The 18572-nt window shown below is 43.8% G+C and overlaps 2 protein-coding genes across 3 annotated transcripts; both read right to left on the minus strand.

The window, feature by feature from the left end:
* Positions 1-81: 81 nt before the first annotated feature.
* On the minus strand, positions 82-3601 carry mrnip (MRN complex interacting protein). 2 transcript variants are annotated; one of them, XM_062394254.1, is made up of 7 exons: positions 3423-3598; positions 3274-3333; positions 1327-1412; positions 1225-1252; positions 1052-1161; positions 757-781; positions 82-453 (listed from the first exon to the last, which is right to left on the minus strand). In XM_062394254.1, the coding sequence occupies exons 1-7, from the start codon at positions 3480-3482 to the stop codon at positions 109-111; spliced, it is 714 nt and encodes a 237-aa protein (XP_062250238.1). In that variant the 5' UTR covers positions 3483-3598; the 3' UTR covers positions 82-108. The 2 variants fall into 2 exon arrangements, 1 of the variants encoding a protein (XP_062250238.1); XR_009921771.1 differs by having other exon boundaries at positions 354-453; positions 659-781; positions 3423-3601.
* Positions 3602-4703: 1102 nt separating this feature from the next.
* LOC133959155 (TBC1 domain family member 9B) lies at positions 4704-17795 on the minus strand. The gene is made up of 23 exons (XM_062394251.1): positions 17598-17795; positions 16903-17013; positions 16691-16809; positions 16383-16614; positions 16013-16271; positions 15430-15637; positions 14318-14515; positions 11430-11576; positions 11138-11288; positions 10847-11061; positions 10509-10626; positions 10224-10426; positions 10011-10093; positions 9710-9839; positions 9505-9603; positions 9357-9425; positions 7623-7863; positions 6586-6651; positions 6361-6429; positions 6154-6207; positions 5896-5940; positions 5716-5813; positions 4704-5630 (listed from the first exon to the last, which is right to left on the minus strand). Exons 1-23 carry the CDS (start codon positions 17713-17715, stop codon positions 5046-5048), a joined length of 3618 nt encoding a protein of 1205 aa, XP_062250235.1. The 5' UTR covers positions 17716-17795; the 3' UTR covers positions 4704-5045.
* Between the last annotated feature and the right edge of the window lie 777 nt (positions 17796-18572).

Consider the following 18572-nt stretch of genomic DNA (forward strand, 5'->3'; position numbering starts at 1 on the left):
TATCTTATCGATGACAGCAACCTGAAACTATTCAGGTTTTGTCATTCATTAAAGAGAATAACAATAACAACAACAACAAAGTTAAATCGTTAAGTTTAATTATTCTTATTAAAACTCGTCATTGTCACAGCTGAAATCATCTTCAGTCTCAAACAGGGAGGAAACAGGAAGTAGTGGGCGGGAGCTGGTGATGATGTCACCACAGGACAGAGATGTGTCCCCACCAACTTGTTGACACACCCCATTGACAACTGGGTCACGTGACTCCTGCAGCTCAGAGTCACAACCGAGGAAACAAGTCCCCCTCGAAAAATGACCACAAATCAATTTGTTCTCATTTGGTGACCTGGAACGGGCCCGGCTGGACTCGGGGGCCCGGCTGGACTCGGGGGCCCGGCTGGACTCGGGGGCCCGGCTGGTTCTGGCTGATGGTTTCTCAGGGTTCCTGCAGAACTTTGAAAGGGAAGGACGGAAAGTCCAACGTTGATAATTAACAGAAACAAATAAAATCGAAGTTCAACAACCATAGAAAAACTTAATTAAAAAAAGAGTATGTTATCAATCATTTGAGTTCAAATCAGGTTATTATGTGGAAATGATTAAGGACACAAAAAAATAAATCAATGGATCCAAAAGATCCACATTAGTCCAGAACCACCTTATTAATTCACATCTGTTGGTTCTAGATCCATCGGACTCAGCATCAACAAGCAGAACAAGTGTTGGTTAAACCTGTTGGTGATGTCATCATCGTACCTGCTCGGGTGAATCTCTTCTCCTCCTGTCGGAAAACAGAGGTCAAAGGTCTTTCTATAAATATATTTATATATATTTACTCATTTAACTTTGTAAACCATAACATTTTCAACCTTTTGTACAACAACACCCCTAACCCTAGTCTTGTACAGTACAGTTTACTTCCAGTCACTCATTCATAATCTATGGGTTGCACTTTTTTTCGACGACCGTCCTAACTGTGATTTTATAAACGGAGTTTGAATTCCATACAGCAGCTCTACATTTTGTTTTCTTTTAATAAACAACGTCGCACCTGTCAGTCATGTTGTTGCCATGCAGCTGCTGGTCCTCCTCTAGCTCCGCCTCCTCAGGTGTTGCCATGTATTTGCTCCAGCGACTCACCTGAGTCTGTGTCACGGTCACCTGTCACAGCAGAGTTCAAAACCTGCTACCTGTTGACGTGTGTGTGTGTGTGTGTTTGTGTACCTGGTGGTTTTTCCCCTCCTCAGGTTCCCTGTAACAAACACACACAGATGAGAATCCTGGCAGCAGGCCAAGCTGCAGTGTATTATGGGACAGGTTGTTTACCATGGTGACTCCTCCTGCTCCCCCACCATGGAGTTCAGTTTCTGAACATGACGTCTGCAGTCCGGCCCGGAGCCCCGCCCAAACTCCTGTCAAGGAATCAAACAATCAATCTGGTTCTGACTTTAAATTCTTTATAGTCAGGACACAAAAAGTTCTGACAGGAAGTAGAAGAGGAGAGGATCATCTATGATCACTTGTGGTGTGAGCTGCGTCAAACCAAAGCAACTGACACCATCTCCAGCTCCACCTGCATTTACTAAGTTTATATACTTTACCCGGACTGAGTCTACACACATGTCCGATCACACTTTGTGTGTGTGTGAGAGCGAGAGAGAGAGACATATTGATGACAAACGTGATCTCTACAAGTTTCCACAGTAGAATTTAGTTGGAGGAGGCGAAACGAAATCTGTTTTCAAATTCTCTTTAATTCATCATCCAAGCCAGCAGGGCTCCATTTGATTAGCCAGATATATTGACATGCAGAGCGTGAATGCGCTGCGCATGGAACCAGCCACAGAGTTTTTTGCATCTATCGCGATTAAGATTAAGATTAAGATGCATTTATTCATCCCAAACACATGCACAGACATGCAAAAGCACACTCATACACAGATGTTGGGGGAGTAAGGTGCCTTGCTCAGGGGCACTAGACAGGGTAGGGAGACTCTTGGATTTTTGGACAGATCAATCCAGGTTCGTCTTTTGTTGTCTCTCCGTGGAGTCGAACCAGAGACCTTCTCTGCCCATAGTCCAAGTTTCTGCCACTAGACCACCGCCTCTCCTACGTGCACGATACGTATATCGTGCACGTAGATATCATTGTAAAAGAGTAATTTTATTAAATGAAGTCTGCTCAATTATGGCAAATCTTAATCACAATTATTTTGGTTATAATATTTAATCATCTAACCCCATACTGAACATTTTTTAACCACAAGCAGAAAATGTAGGGGCAAACTTTATATCGTACTGCAACGCAATTATTCACATTCCCCCCCATTACTAGACAACTTACAGAAATTACAATGTCAGAGCTCCAGACTAACTTTTTCCACGGGTTAAAAGTTAAAACCCTAACCCTAACCCATAACTGTTTTAGTAATTAATGGAAGATTTACAAAATAACTACCACAACAAAACAAATAAACAAGCAACTTCTCTTACAGAGCATCTCCTTCCCTTGGAACTAACGCCCTGAGGACCACTTGGGCCTTTAGCTCTTTGGCTCTGACTGAACTTCGTCTGCTGAGCCTCCTCGGAATTAAACCTCCAAGCTCGTTCCCTCAGGACTGATTCTACTCAGGTCCTTCGCTGTGTCCACATGCAGGGACCCTCGTATCTAATCCTCATCTGTGCTGAAAGGGTTTCGGTTCACAAGGTTCATCTACAATAACAATTTTGCTTGGATATGAAAGAAATTATAAGACAATCAAAGCTGTAAACTGAACAAGGAAACCTCTAACTTGGTAACCGACAAAACGAAGGAGGGGGGGGGGGGGCATATTTGAAAGTCGCAGTTGTTGCAGCTGAACAGAGACGACCAGGTCCTGATGTTAATATAAAGTATTTAAATATTAAGTATTTAAATATAAAGGGGCACATTTAAGATTCAAGATTTGTATTGTCAAATGCACAACAATAACTCTCTCTTCTAACAATGCTCAAGTAATTACATTTCAGAGTAAAGAAAACAACAACTCGTACAATTTAGATGAAACACGAGAAATAACGCCACTAGCATTTCTTAATATAAAATCGTTCACACTGGACTTTTTTGAATAGTTGACATTATCCAACAGAGCGGTTCTGTCTCTCAGACTCACTGTGGTTCTCCAGTCTCAGAGGAGAACTGGAGGTGGAACCTCAGGCTCTTCAAGTATGGAACCCGCTTAACTTTCATCTGTTAACAGTTTAATGTGAACTGTTTAAAAGTATTATTCTGACCTTGAGCAGGGACTGCTTCTCTCCACAGACTTTACAGGTCCACCTGGTGGCCTTCTTCACCTGACGGACACAGAGCATGAATAACACACACACACACACACACCCACCCACACACTGTGTGTAAGTGTGTGTGTGTGTGTGTGTGTTACCTGTTGAACCTGGAACTTTTCACAACTGAAACATCGAACCACGTGAAACTCCTGCACCATGACGTCTCTAAACGGGTCTGGTTCTGGGTCTGGTTCCGGTTCTTGTTTTGGTGTCGACGGTCGGAGTCCCAGGGATTTTTCGCGGGACTATTTGCAGTGTGATGACACGTCACAGTTTACGTCGAGGCGGGATCGATGAGCATTTAACAACAGAGCGCCCCCTACAGGCCGGAGGAACTTCATGTTACTTAAAAAGATGTATTACAAAACAGGAAAGTATAATACAGTCCCTGACGTTGGAAATTATTTTCACTGAAGAATAAAAATAAGATAAATGGATAAAAGAGGAGAGAATTTTTTAAGATCTCATTAAAAGTGAAAAATAAAAAAGGACAGCACAAAGAATCAATCAAATCAGGATGAAAACATTTTAATAATCTACAATCAGTTCAGTGACATCAAGGCAACACATTGAAGGAAGAGTTTGTTATTCCACTGACGGATATGATATCATTATTAAATATTGTTTATATATATTATCTGTGAACAGTCTTGACATCGAGATCCTCAAGAGAACAAACTATCGTTGTAAACAAAGAAATGTTTTTTTTCCTTCAGAATGAGAATCAGAACAGAGAACACTGAAATGTTTATGTCTCTTTTCTGTTACAAATTAAAAATGAAAGAATGAAATGAAAAGGATTTTTCTTTAAAGGAACCAAACATTTATGTTCTGGCATCACACATAGATTTCAGCAAATAAGTGCATAATAATTCATGAATTATTAATAAAATGACTTCCTTTCTTTCTGGAACATTCTGACATGGATCTTTTTTGGTCATTAAGAAAATAAACATAAAAAAATTTCAAATTAACTATTTTGGCGTCGTCATGATGTCGTAATATGACGTACAGTACTGTCCTGAAGGAGGCACTAGAGATTCATTCTAAAAATCGCATCTGTTTGTTTATCAGCTGCTTCGTTTAAATTAATCATTTATTTATTTATTAGGAACTTTATTTGTAATCAGTTAATAAATCCAGTCACTTATTGTTCATAGTTAATTCGTTTTTAATGATCAATAATTGTACATATTAATGGACACCTTTATCAAAACTAGAGAAAAATAAACAGAGTGATTTTACTTTGTTTTCATACAATAAACATTAATGTGAAGATTTGTATATTTGTGTGAAAATGTAAAAATAATAACCACAAACATAAAATATTAAACAATAAAAATCATCAGAAAATAATACTTCATATTTTTTGTTTTAAATCCATGGGACAACAAAAAAGAAGTTTATTGTTTATTAGAACAATAGAGATCAACACGATGGATTTAAAATCCTCAGAAATCATCAGTCAACTCAACAGGAACCAGCATCATTAAACACATCAGAATAAAAGTGTCAATAAAAACATTGAACACCAACTTTATTTCCCCTAAATAAAGTGACCTTTATTATTTCTCACTTTATATTCCTAAACTTTCTGTTTCCTGTTTCTGACATCAACCGCCTGTGTACGATTTTGTATTGATTGATCAGATGTTTGGACATTTAAAACTGTTAGTGCCTTGATACAGGATGAACTAATCAATCAGGACAGATAAGGCCAGTCAGATGGACTGCTGGGTGACTTCCTGGTCGGAGGTGGAGCTGATCTGGCGCTCCACTGCCCGCTGAGTCTTACAGCTGACGATCTTGCTCTGGATGTCCACCTTCCTCTCAAAGTAATCAACAAGCGGTGGCTCCGTCAGCAGTGACGCAAGTACCTGCTCAAAGGTGATTGACCAATCGACATCCAAGACATTGCCCTGTCGCTGCTCTCCACCAATCAGCGCTGAGTCGTCTGCCATGTCCTTGCACTGCAGCGAGCCGGAACTGCCCACTGAGTATGACGACGCTGACATGTCATATCTGGCTTCCTCGTCGGACGTGTGCAGAGGTTGCGGCTCCAGGTGGGCGTCAGCTAGCGCCTCGCACAACCGGGATTCACCTGGCCCCTCCTCCCTCTGAGAAGGGGGCGGAGCCTGTGCAGCAGCGGTCTCAATCTTTTTGGTTCCATTGTTGAACTTCTTGCCGACCTCGCCGATGCGCAGCAGCAGACTGGCCACAGTGGCGATGGAGTGATAAAGCTGCTGCTCCAGAGGCTCCTCACTGAACATGTTGTACAGAGTCTTACACAACTCAATGAACTGCTCCTACACACGCACACACACACCAACACACACAAAGGTTAACACACGTACACACCTCAGCCTTAACGAACACCCGACACGTTCTTACCTGGTTCATGCGAGGCAGGTCTTTGATGGTCTCTGACTTGGGTTCCTTCTCTTTGGCCCACATCCTCAGGTAGTACCTGTAGTCCTTCACCTTTTCCTCTGAAACACACCACAGGTCAAAGGTCAGGAACCTGTGAGTGGACGAACCGCCTGCAACATCGACCTGAACTTCATCATTTACCTTTCCTCTCCTCACTGTCTCCAGCTGCATCTTTCCCCTCCTCACCTGTTAACAGAGATCAACAACAGTGTGAGTCACCGACATGTTGAGTGTTCCACCAGTAACGTCATCATTTCTGTTCTGATCCTTGGCCTCTGGCCACGCCCCCATCAGTGATGTCAGATTGCAAGCATCACAGCAGGGCTGGTGAGCTCATTATATATGGCATCATTGCCAGGGGTGCAACTACAGGTTTTATCCAATACGAGCATCACAAACCTATGGTCACTTCCTGCTGACGCAAAGAGTCCGGATCAGACAGGAAGAGAGATTCTGAAGAAAAAGAAACAGATTAATGAATTACATCATACTTTTTACAAACATTAAAAAATATATTTATATGATAACGACTTTATATAAATATATGTATATATACAGTGTAAATATATTAATCACATGTTTATCTATATTTTGATCGGCTTTCACCTCGTGGTTTATCCTTTGTAAAGAAGTGTGTTGCCTCCAGAGCAGACTCTGCCTCCTCAGGACACAGAGCTTGAACACAAACAAATAAATATATAAACAAGCGCATGAGGACAAAGACAAAGACCAATAAACAAACAAAATGAGTTATTTGGTAAGTGGTCAGACCAGACCACCATGTTTGATCCTGTGTCAAGGTCACATGTGATGTGGGGGTTCAAGGGTTACCTGGGGGGAGATGGAGCTTGTACAACAGTTTAAGTTTTTCCATCATGTCTCCATGAGTCATCCCACCTGTAGAAACAGAGAGAACACATTGACTGAGAGAACCATGTTCTCACTTGTTTTTTGAACCAGGGTTAACTTCATATTTAATTAAAAGTTTTCAATCATACAGACGACTCGGCCTCTGTCACATGAACACACTCATAGCTGGGTAAGAAAACTTTGTAGTTTAACTTACAAGGATAACGTTTTGATCAGGATGGTCATATGATCTAGATCCTGTACTACAAAGCAGGATTTGTGGTTATCAAGGTAACATCATGTTTCATTTTCCTTCCTACGAACAGTGTTCTTCAATGACATTTTCAAAACTGAGTGCTTTTTTTTATTTTGCAACAGAAGAAGAAAAGTATTGAAAGCATCCAAAAAGGGTCTTTGCAGCCAATTAATAGATAATTAATATAGGAAGCTGTATTTGACACTATTGGTGTAGCTTCTCTCCTATTGTATGTATTCCCTCAGGACTTGCACTTCTGAGAAGATATATCCGCCCCTGGTAAGAGACATCGGAACCAGCTCTAGGGTCTACATCCAGGACCTGGTCAAACATTACACCCCAGCACGTTCACTCCGCTCTGCTTCGGCCAATCGGCTCGCTCCCCCCTCACTGCTAAACACTGTTTAGGCTGTTTTCTGTCCTGGCTCCTAAATGGTGGAACCAGCTCCACGTCGACATCTGGACATCAGAAAGTTTACACATCCTCCGCCACAAACTAAAAACACACCTCTTCCGACTTTACCTTGAATAAAAAGATCAAATAAAATCAAATGAAAAATACTAACAAATTTTGAAACTAAATATTTAGTAGCACTAACATGGCACTAACTTATAGCACTTGTGGTTTTGCTTTATTTTGAACAAATTGTACTTTCTTGATTCTTGTTGTTCTGGATCTGTTCCCTCGGGTTGATGCACTTATTGTAAGTCACTTTGGATAAAAGCGTCAACTAGATGAAACTAAATGTAAAAGTGGACTCACTGAGTCCGGTGACGAACTCTTTGAAGTTGACCAGTCCGTCCTGGTTCTGGTCCAGGAGTCTGAAGAGGCGGGCTGACAGAGAGGGGGTGTGGCTTCCACAGACCCAGGGGGTTAGCGAGGAGAACAGCTGAGAGAACTGAGCCAGGTCGATATGATACTGCTCCAGGTATGGAAGACTGGGGTCATGACGTTCGGCTGCAGAACTGCTGGAGCCCCAGTAACAACTCGTCATGTGTTTGGACTGAAGAGGGCAACAAAAACAAACAAATATAAACAAAACAAATAATAACAAATAAATGTAACAAATAAACAAAAATAATCAACAAAAATCATGGTGGATCCTGATTATGGGCTGTGACAACAACCAGACTTCTTGATACACAACATGAATCCTCACATCTTCTACTATCAGGACTTCCTCAGTTCATTTGCTCCTTCATCTCCTTCAGACTTCAAATATGAATTTACAAACTGGTTCTTCTCATTTAGTGAATCCTGCTGTGTTGATGTGTTCAGTTCCATCAGCACCTGTGTGTCCTGGGAGAGGATCCTCACATGGGACTGAGCTTCATTCACTGATCACTACATTTCTATTTGACTCTTGTTGAGTTAAGAACAGGAAGTTGATCCTTGTTAACAGCGATATATGATATATTATACAATATATTATTATGAGACAACTGTGATTTGTGAATATGGGCTATACAAATAAAATGTGGTTGATTGATTGAAAACAAGTCAAAACAAAAAAACAAATACAAATGTAAAAAAAGTAGATAAACTGATCCTGATTTAAATTAAAAGTCTCAGCTTGAATTAGCTTCAACTTCTACTTTAGGCATAAGTTGTTGCACTAACACAATTTATTCGGTGTATTATCAGGGCTGGTTCTATCCAGGCTGTAATAAACCATGCTTTAATAAGCCTCGTTTTGGGCATGTTTATTCACCCCAGAATAATCAACTGTAGAAAAGAGGACAAAATGTCCCTGAAAGATAAAACACTTTGTGTCTTTCTGCAGCAGATCAACAGATCGAGCTCGATGAAGAATTCCAACTCGTATTTAGCGAGAAATGAAATATCTGGTGATCAACGAGGCAAAGGAGACGTCAGGACAGAAACTCTGACCGACTGAATGTGAGAGTTTACAGATGAGGATTATACGAGCACATGTGAAAATGAAGTGATGAGGAGGAAGTGAAGCCTCAGACAGAGGAGAGAAGATTCGTAAAACTGATCTCACAAAGTCAGCTCAATGTCAGCATTAGTATCAAAAGCTGCAGAATTTATTACAAACTCACACGTGCTGTTAATCTTCCTCCACAGCCGACATGTTTTCATTTAGTAAATAAAAAGTCAGATCTAGAGTCTGTGGATATGAAGCTGTTTAATATCAGACCTGTTGAATCACTACAGAACATTTACTGTGAATGAGCCTGATGAAGTTTGTGTGAAGCCTCTGACTCACTGACCTCATCAACTCTATTCTGTCACATCCCAACAAACACAAACAAGGACTTGATACCAGATAAAGTACAAATACTTCAGAGTATTAAGTCTAATGAAAGTGAAGAATGTGTTTTAAACTGAAGTAAATCTGTAAATATGAACCTTTTAGCCATAACAAAGATGCCACAGCCACTAGAGGGCGATGTCCAGCTGATGCCTTACAGCTGCAGAGGTGCTGGAATAGAGGGGAGGCACATCTGTGAAGGGATTAATTCTGGTTTTTACCTTAAAGAGACAGAAGAGGTCCTCGAGCTCGTCGATACTGAAAGCCGACTCCGTCATCATCGCCCTCACCTGGACACACACATATGTATAAACACTCCATCTGCATTAGCATATTAGTATTCTCTTTTAGCATGCTATCAGGACCTACCACACTTCTCTTGGCCGTGTCCTCCAGGGATTGGATGACCTTTAACCTTTGTTTAAACCTCATCTGCTCGATGACATCAGAGCGCAGGCTACCAAACTTCTGCTCAGAGAAAAAGAAACTGTCTCAGGAGACGGAAGCTGACATATGGTTGGACAGATGGACAGACAGAGGGATAGAGGAATAGATGGACCGACAGATAAATTACCTCATAGGACGACTTGATGAGGTCAAAGACGTCGATTTCAGGTGGGGGGACATCTCCGCTCGTCAGCAGGGCATGCAGGTGAGGGATGGGCGAGGCCACTGTCTGTTTATTTACAACATTATCCAGGTACCTGCATTCAACACATTTTATTAGATTAACATGTCCAGCTGTCCAATCTCTACCTGTCCAATCCGTCTGTACTTGTCTACTGTCTCTGTCTGTCAACTCTCTACCTTTCCACCTTGTCTCTACCTGTCGACTCTACCTGTCCACTGTCTCTACCTGTCCACTCTGTCAGTACCTGCCCAGGATGGTCATAGCTTCTCCCTCATCACTGCAGAACAGCAGGGCGTCCATGTTGTCATGGAGTACAGTCAGCGCCACCTGGAGGTAAATTCAGAGTAGGAAGTAGAGTAGTTACAGGTGGCAGAGGTCGGAGGAAAAGAGAGATGCAACCAGTCAGTTACCAGTTAGTACTTAACCATTAAGCAGTCAGTAACTAGTGGGTTAGTACCTGGAAGATGACCTTGATGCCCTCGTAGAAGAAGCAGTCGACCAATAGGACAGCACTGTCAAAGGGCATCACTGACAAGAAGAGGGTGAGGAACCACGACAGGCTGATGGTGGAGATGACGCCCAGGTCCTGCATGTGTTCGTACAGCAGGGGGAGGAACGCCCGGGTGAGCTCCTCAAACACACCCTGATCCACCAGAGCTCCTGCAGGAACACACACTATGTCACACAGCGCCCCCCCTCATCTGAGAGCTGGTGGTCACAGAGGTCACAGACTGTTACTGACCTACAACCCGGGTGTTGTAATAGTCGGGCAGCATTCGCTCACACAGCGCCACCAACAGCCAGAAGGCTTCTTCCTCCGTACAGTAGAGGAGCAGGACAGAGGTGACGATGTTCATGGCCTGTAGGGGGTGCAGATAACCTCAATCTTTAGTCAATGTATATACTGAAGGGATATGGCCTACACGATTGACGGGTGTGTAACCACAGCCACTCCCTTCTGATTCTTTCTTATTTTACAATTTCTTTTAATGAAAACCCTTTTTAATATTATAATATTTCACCTGCCGTTATTTTAATTGTTACCACTTTTAAATAATATATTTTATGTGACATAATGACCTGACAGTATCCGATGCAGGGGTTGCGATGGGCGTAGGCGGTGAGGACGCGGCGCAGCGCGGTGATGCCCGTCTCGTTCTGGAACGCTCGGTGTTCAGGCATCGATCGATGGAGGTCTCGCTCGATTTCCTCTGTCGCCAATGAACAACGCCCCATGGCCTGCTCCACCAGGTCTCCATAGTAGCCCGGGTGGGTCACCATCTCATTCTGTGCCCCTAAGTGAATGAATGAACACATGAATAAATGAATGAATGAGCTAATGAGTTATTGATTGAAGGAATGGATACTGACCAGAGAACAGTAACCACAGCTCTCCTCTCAGACATTCTGGGATCCCGTTGAGAACCAGTTCTCTGGTTCTTGATGTTCTGTACATACAAACTCCTCGACCAAACTCTGAGAAATGGATGTTCCACGACTCCTCCTTCATCTTCTCCTTCATCTGCAGGGGAGGTGAGGGTGAGAGGACGACCTTCATGTTACACATCAAGTTTTACTGATCAGCATCTAACAGTTCTACTCAGTGACAGAACCAGAAATTCATCATGGTACCACTTGGATCCATTATGGGACATGAACTCACGGCTTTGGGACCCAGGTCCTCTGGAGTGTCTTGGTAGTAGAGCTGCAGCAGACTCTGACTGGCTGTGGGCAGACCGGGGTGGTACTGGCGCCCCCTGTGGTCAGACTGAGATCCTCCAGATGAGGAGGAAGGGACATTGGAAGACAACTGAGGACAAAAAATCAAAATGAAAGTGAAATCAAATCAACTCTTCTCTCTGATTGGACGACAGAGGATCAGGATGTTAACAAACCAAAAGAAAAAAACACTTTCAGACACGACTTCCTATGCCAGTAACTTCGTCATTGTCACAGGGTTATGAAGTAGTACAGTTCATCTTCATCACAGAGGAAAGCTGCTCACAGGGGTATGCAGTGTTGTGCCAGTTCACACTTAACACTGAGTCCTGAGTATGAGCATCTCGTGTTGAACATGTGGACGAGTCCTTTCATGATGATTCAATGAGTCTGATAAACTGTGGAATCAAACCAGCACCCAGTGACTTCCTGGTCAGGTCCTGAGAACCAGTGATGAGTGTGTGTTAGTTCCAGGGAGAGCAGAGGGGAGGAGGACACAGAAACTCCAAACTAGCTGCAGCTTCTGATCTGATCCCAGAGCAGCTGAGACCAGAGGAAATCTTTGTTTCACTGGTCTCAGCTGATCCTGAAGCAGCTGAGACCAGAGAAACTCTGTGTTTCACTTTACAGAGTCACTGAGCGGCTGCTTCACGTACATGAGCTCTGATCTCACTGTGTGTGGCTCTGAGCGGGTAAATGAGGCATGTGAGCTCTCTCTCTCTCTCTCTCTCTCTGTTGGAGTGCATGTTGGGAGTGAGTGTGGTGAGTGAGCTGGAGAAAGTTTGTTCAAACTCTTTGATTTTTCTACCTGTTTTCTTTGCTCTTTTTCCCTCCGCACTTGTAGTAGAGGTGTTTATTGTTTTCTGTGTGAGTGACAGTGTCATGAGCAGCAGTTTTTAGTTGTTAGTTGTGTGTTTGTGTTTGTGCAGCATGGCTGCTGCATGTAACAAGCTAACACGCCGACACGGCATCAAACTGTGTCCGGCTGTGGACTGCTCGGTGGAGGAGGTCGGTCTGGCTGTAGGTGAGGTTGTGGGGTATGACAGTGTGAAGTCTGCCTCACGTATGAACAGTGCTGTGGTTGTGTTTGTGGATAGCATTGAAGAAGCTAACCAGCTACTGGAGAGGGGAGTGGTGATTCAGGGCTCCTTCACACCTGTGTTGTCCCTGGATGATCCGGTCAAGAAGGTCCTCATCTCTAATGTCCCCCCATTCCTGAAGAATGAGCTAATAGAGAAAGAACTGGCCAGACATGGACAATTAATGTCCCCCATAAAAATGATCCCCATTCACAGTAAATCTCCACACCTCAAACATGTCATTTCTTTTAGGAGACACGTGTTCATGGTGCTGAAGAAGAGTGAGGAAGAGTTGAACCTGGTCTTTAGTTTTAAAATTGAGGAGTTTAACTACACGGTGCACGTTACATCAGGGAACATGAAATGTTTTGGCTGTGGGAGGGAGGGACACCTGATCCGCTTGTGCCCGGACAGAGCCGGTGGGGGCCAGTCGGCTGCCTCTGCACCGGGGCCTCCGCCTGCCTCGGCCGGGGGTGGTTCTGCTGCTCCTGCATCGGGGCCCCCGCCTGATTTGGCGCCTGGTGGTTCCTCTGCTCCTGCACCGGGGCCCCCGCCGGCCTTGGGGGGTGCTGGGGCCTCAGTCTTGATGGAGCCGCGGGGCGACACACCAGGTTCACGGGGGGAGGACAGTGAGGACGTCCATCAGGACAACGAGGTCAGAAGCACTCACGAAGACACTAGAGGAGCAGAGGCAGAGCTCTCTGATGAGGATTTTTTGATGGAGGAAGAGTTTAAAAAACTTAAGCCAAAAGAAAAAACCCGGAAAACAAGACAAATTGTGACCAAGCTAAAAAAGTGTCAAAGATAAACCCACCGTGTTCTTCCTCTCAGTCAGAGGAATATTCAACAGAACCACAGGAGAACAGGCAGGTGGATGAAGAAGGTGTTTACACCTTCACCAGCATCCAGACCTTCTTACTACAGACTAAGGGCTGAAGACTGGTTGGAGTAGAGGACTTCTTCCCTGATTTGAAACTTTTCCTCCACTCAGTGAGACACTCCATGTTGAAGGATGAGGATGACCCGTGGTTCACGAAACAGGAGTTTTACCGCCTGAAAAAAATAATGGCAAAGATCCGAGCCCAATTGGCCACATGATGTTTAAACCCTGTCTGGTTCCTCTGTCTGTTTGGACCCTTTTATGTTTTGGTCTAAAGACACTCTCATCCGACCTGGTCTGGAGACCAGTAGCCTGTGCCATACTGGAGCGGTGTGGCCCTCACCTGGACTACGCTGCAGGTCTGGCCTCACGTTAGGGATCAGGTCAGTCAGGTGGTCGGCCTCCTGCTGAGAGGAACCAGCAGCTGACTCACCCTGACCTCCAGTTGATCACTGTGATGGACTCATTCAGTCGGACTCCAGTGATCCTCTTCCCGATGAAAACCTTTGTTCCTGAGTTTAAATGTGGAAGTTCTTTGTTGAAGTAAAAAAAGAGCAGCTGGTTTTTGGTCATTTTTTGTTGGTTTGAATGTTGTATTATTGTTTTTTCTTTTCGTTAAATTTTTTGATTTGTTATCAAATATGTTATATGTTGTTTGTTGGAACTAAACTGAGAAAATAAAAGTGACTTAAAAATCTCTCTCTCTCTCTCTCTCTCTCTCTCTCTCTCTCTCTCTCTCTCTCTCTCTCTCTCTCTCTCTCTCTCTCTCTCTCTCTCTTTCTCTTTCTCTTTCTCTTTCTCTCTCTCTCTCTCTCTCTCTCTAACTTTACAGACTTCATGTCTGAAAACCTCTTATGACAATGAGTGACATACCGAGGGACCAATCAGAGACAGCGGGCTGCTGTTGCCCCAAGCACTGTCAGGTGTTCGCTGGAGGAAGTCGGAGATGCGTTGAACCAGGAAGTCTCTGTCTTTGAGGTTAGCAAACAGGAAATTCATTTTGTTCTTGGTGCTGATTGAGACAGGGCATGGTAAGACACTGCTGCTGTCCGCCTTCTCCACAATGGACACCTGAGGAGCAGAGGATTATGGGTAAAATCCTGGAAACACCAACACTCAATACATACGAATCAATCAATAAGATTGAAGATTTATTGTTAGATATATGTTTCTATTCAAATAATTTAAACTCATGTTTGCGCACTATGAAGTGAGTTCACCTTATCCAGGATATCTTTCAGTTACCCAGCTAATGATTGTCATCATTTTGAAACCATTTCATACCCCTGATATAATGACAGTTTTACAGCATAAACATGCACATTAACCCTTTCAAAGAGCATTGAACCTAATTCTTACAAATCTTCAGTCTGACATGTGGGTTAGGGTACATTCAAATGTTGAAATATCCTTTTATTGTATTAGGTTAGTATTCCAGCATTTCTTCTATTGTGTGCGTGTGTGTGTACACGTGTCTCATAAACTCTGGAGTCTAATTTAACTTCAGTACAGCTCAGGTCCTGATAACTTGTGATGAACGTCGGTTAAAGTGTAAAGTAAGTGCAGGTCAGCAGGAGCTCAGACTCTGACCTGGCACAAAACCAACCGCTGCTTCTGTTCGTATCCTGGCGCAAATAATCGATTATTTCTCTGTCGTGGAAACCTTGTATTAACACTTGTTTTTTAAATTATTCTGATCACAGGCATTAGAGTGTTTCCAACTTTCTGACATTCTTTGAGAGACGGCTAAATATAGCTAAACCGTATCTTGGTCCGGAGCAGGCTAGCTCTGAAGCATAAGTTACCATAGTGCCTGAGCAGGAATTCATTTGAGACAGTCATGGATTTCTCACATAAATTAGCCAGACTTATCAAAGTAAGCCAGGAGCCATAAGTTACCATGGTAGTTTAGCCTGATAGGAAGTGAAAGAGCTTTGTGGGACTGAACTCAACCTGAAGTTTCTCCAATAATAATGATTACTTACCTCTCTGAGTGGAATGATCAGCTGACACAGATCTTCTTCTCTGCTGTTGAAACAGATGTAGTTGTTGGAAATAAACAATTGTCCGACCACGTGCATCTTGGCGAACGGTGTCCACAGCGTACAGTCCGTGTGTCCGTCCAGACGCTCGTCCTGCACGAGACGAAACATCGCTCGGTAACGTTCGTTCTTCGCCCGTGCATCCAGATCCCTGCCAACAATCAAACACACATAAAAACCATGCAGTCTACTGGTGTCCGTCCTGGGAGACGGACCCTCTCATGTGACTCTCAGGTTTCTACGGCTTTTCCTGTTATAAAGTTATTTTGGTACTTTTACTCTTGTTGAGGGTTAAGAACAGAGGATGTTGCTTCTCGTTAAGATATATGAGACAAACTGTGATTTGTGAATTTGAGACTATGCTAATACAATTTGATGGAAAATTAGACAAACAACAAAAACAAACATAACAAACAAACAAATATCACAAATAAACAAATATCAGAGACAAACAAACTACACACTGTACATATGATAACAGGTGAACCCTGTAATCTTGGTGCATGATAACTGAGCTGAGTGAGACCTCTTCAGGGCAGACACGTTCTTCAGAGTCTTGCCGGGTCGGGGCAGCGAACAGTCGGCAGCAAACGCCTCGTTGTCCAGCAGCTGACGCATGGCCATGTTGGCCAGCTGCTCCATCAGCTTGAAGGTGTCGTTGATGTTGAGGAACATGGAGAAGAAATGTTCAGTGTGACGAGTGCTGACACGAACGCTCTCCGGGAACAACAAGGTGGCGTTCTTCTCTAGCTGGGTCACCTCTGTCCACGGCACCACCAGGGACACTGGGGGGTGGGACAATAACAACAACAATACAACAACATATCTACATTAATATTAAGAGTTTCCTGTTCTACACACACTAAAAACTCTGGCCTGTGATTCGCCGCTCGTACCCTCCTTGCCCAACAGGAAGGAGTAGAAGCACAGGTGGTTGACGGACAGGTACAGCCAGCCCTGCCGCGGGACTCTTCCTTTCCAGTAGCTGCAGGAGTAATAATTCACAAGCTTCTCTTCATCAGGCATCCCGAACAACCTCCTCATCTTCAGCTCTGCCTCCCGAAACTTCCCACAATCCTCATCCTGCTCCGCTCCCGGCTTCAGACGGTTTTCCTCCGCGATGAGGCCCTGTGGGAAGTGACATCACTCACTGACAGGTTCACCGGTAGAGGAACAGTGAACAGAACAAGAAGGCATGACATACAGAGATTTTCCCTTTGACGAAGGTGGTGACGTCTTCATCATTGTCAAAGATGGATATGGTCTGCAGCAGGTTGGACTCCAGCCAATCCCAGTGCTCTGTGATCTCCTTCCTGGACGAGCCTGCAAGACACAGCCGAGGGTCAACGTCCACTCAGCTACTCCCACTGCTGCCACTCTGCTCCGGTCCGGTCCAGTTGACTCTGGTGGACTCACCACAGGCGATGTTCCAGTAGATCTGAGAATCTGACGTCTGTAACAGGATTCTGTAAGGAGCCACTCGAGCACTTGAGTCCAAAACCACATCCAGAGTCCCAACCAGGAGACCTGCACACACACAGACCAGTACAGACAGATAGACATATACACAGAGACAGACAGGTACAAACAGAGACCAGTTGAACACACATAAACACACTGAAGTCGAGTTCTTGACTCAGAGACTGAATCTTCTGAGGAACATGTTAATGAAGAGTTAAACAACAGGGTTTCCTGAGCAGGCTCACATACAGGGGGCGCTATTTGCAGCATTTGACCAATCCCAATCATAATGAGTCTTCAGCAGCAGAGTTTAGGGATAGGGTTACACTTCACTTACTATACATATTTATTCTATGAACTTTATTGAGCCAGCAGACCAAAGTGAAATCTACTGTTTGAACGTGAATGACACAAACAGAGGAAACACGTGACATCAGTTAATAGAACACGTGATTCGTCTCCTCGCTGAAGGAGATCACACAGTTCTGGTTCTGATCGTTTCACTCAGATCAAGTTCTTCAGGAAAATGGACGATCGGAATCAGCCACGTGACATAACAACCGAACTGATGATGGCCACGTGATGATGATCGACGGCTCAGGACCCTGGAGGTCAGGGGGGGTAATGCACCCTGGACCTTAGGTACTCACCGGACAGCCCCCCCCCACGGCCGTGCCCCCTCCTCCTCTGCAGAATGAAGAACGGGTTGGCCCGCTCCGAGACCCAGAGCGCTCCCACCAGGAGCACCTCCTCCGGCTGGATCCACATCGCCCCCTGGCGGAGAACGCCGACAGTTACTGCACCTCCTGCGGAAAACACCGAGTTTTACTGCCCCTCCATTCCTCCCCCCCCCCCCCCACCGCTAAAACACAGAGTTACTGCCCCCCCACCGGAAAATAACCCAGAGTTACTGTCCTTCCATTCCTCCCCCCCCCCACCGCAAAACACAGAGTTACTGCCCCCCCACCGGAAAATAACGGAACAAACACGGGACTGCTAATGTTGTTTTCAGAGACGGCAGAAGAATGTACATCACTTCCGGGTCTGACGACACAGGACACGCCCTCTGCGAGTACTGCATCATGACGACAAAACGTCATCACGTTGTTTGAGATTCTGTTTTTCTGGATATGAAGTGAATCATGTTTGATATTTTATATTAATGTTAATATTAGATCTTGTTTATTATTTAGTGATGATCTAATATCTAGATTAATGATTTTATTCAGTTATCATTAATTCTAAACTGATCTTTGTAATAATAATAATAAATGTATTTATACAGCACCTTTCATACATACAATGCAGCTCAAAGTGCTTTACAATAAAATCAATACAATTAAAGACATAAAATAAGAGATCAATAAGAAAATCTTAGCAATAAAACAAAGACTTATAAAAAATAAATGAAAGAATAGAAACAAAACAAATACAATTAATTAAAAGCAAGATTGTAGAAATAGGTCTTCAGTTGTTTCTTAAAACTATCAACAGCTTGTCTGATGTGTGGTGGGAGTTTTTACAAACCCTGCGGTGCATAGCAAGAGAAGCTGCTTCCCCAAACTTCTTATCGTTTGTTTTGGGGATTTTGAGCAAGTCAGTGGCAAAAGACCTGAGGGAACAGT

Source organism: Platichthys flesus, chromosome 8 (genome assembly GCF_949316205.1).
Source record: "Platichthys flesus chromosome 8, fPlaFle2.1, whole genome shotgun sequence".
NCBI classification, from domain to species: Eukaryota; Metazoa; Chordata; class Actinopteri; order Pleuronectiformes; family Pleuronectidae; genus Platichthys; species Platichthys flesus.

Coding starts and splice junctions, on each gene's coding strand:
- mrnip (XM_062394254.1), bottom strand. CDS start 3,482: ATGGTGCAGGAGTTTCACGTGGTTCGATGTTTCAGTTGTGAAAAGTTC. Junction 1,413..3,273: donor AGAAGCAGTCCCTGCTCAAG/GTCAGAATAATA, acceptor ATTCCTTGACAG/GAGTTTGGGCGGGGCTCCGG. Junction 782..1,051: donor GGCAACAACATGACTGACAG/GTGCGACGTTGT, acceptor GTTTTCCGACAG/GAGGAGAAGAGATTCACCCG.
- LOC133959155 (XM_062394251.1), bottom strand. CDS start 17,715: ATGTGGATCCAGCCGGAGGAGGTGCTCCTGGTGGGAGCGCTCTGGGTC. Junction 11,289..11,429: donor AGGACCTGGGTCCCAAAGCC/GTGAGTTCATGT, acceptor CCTCCCCTGCAG/ATGAAGGAGAAGATGAAGGA. Junction 5,814..5,895: donor AGACAGTGAGGAGAGGAAAG/GTAAATGATGAA, acceptor GGTGTGTTTCAG/AGGAAAAGGTGAAGGACTAC.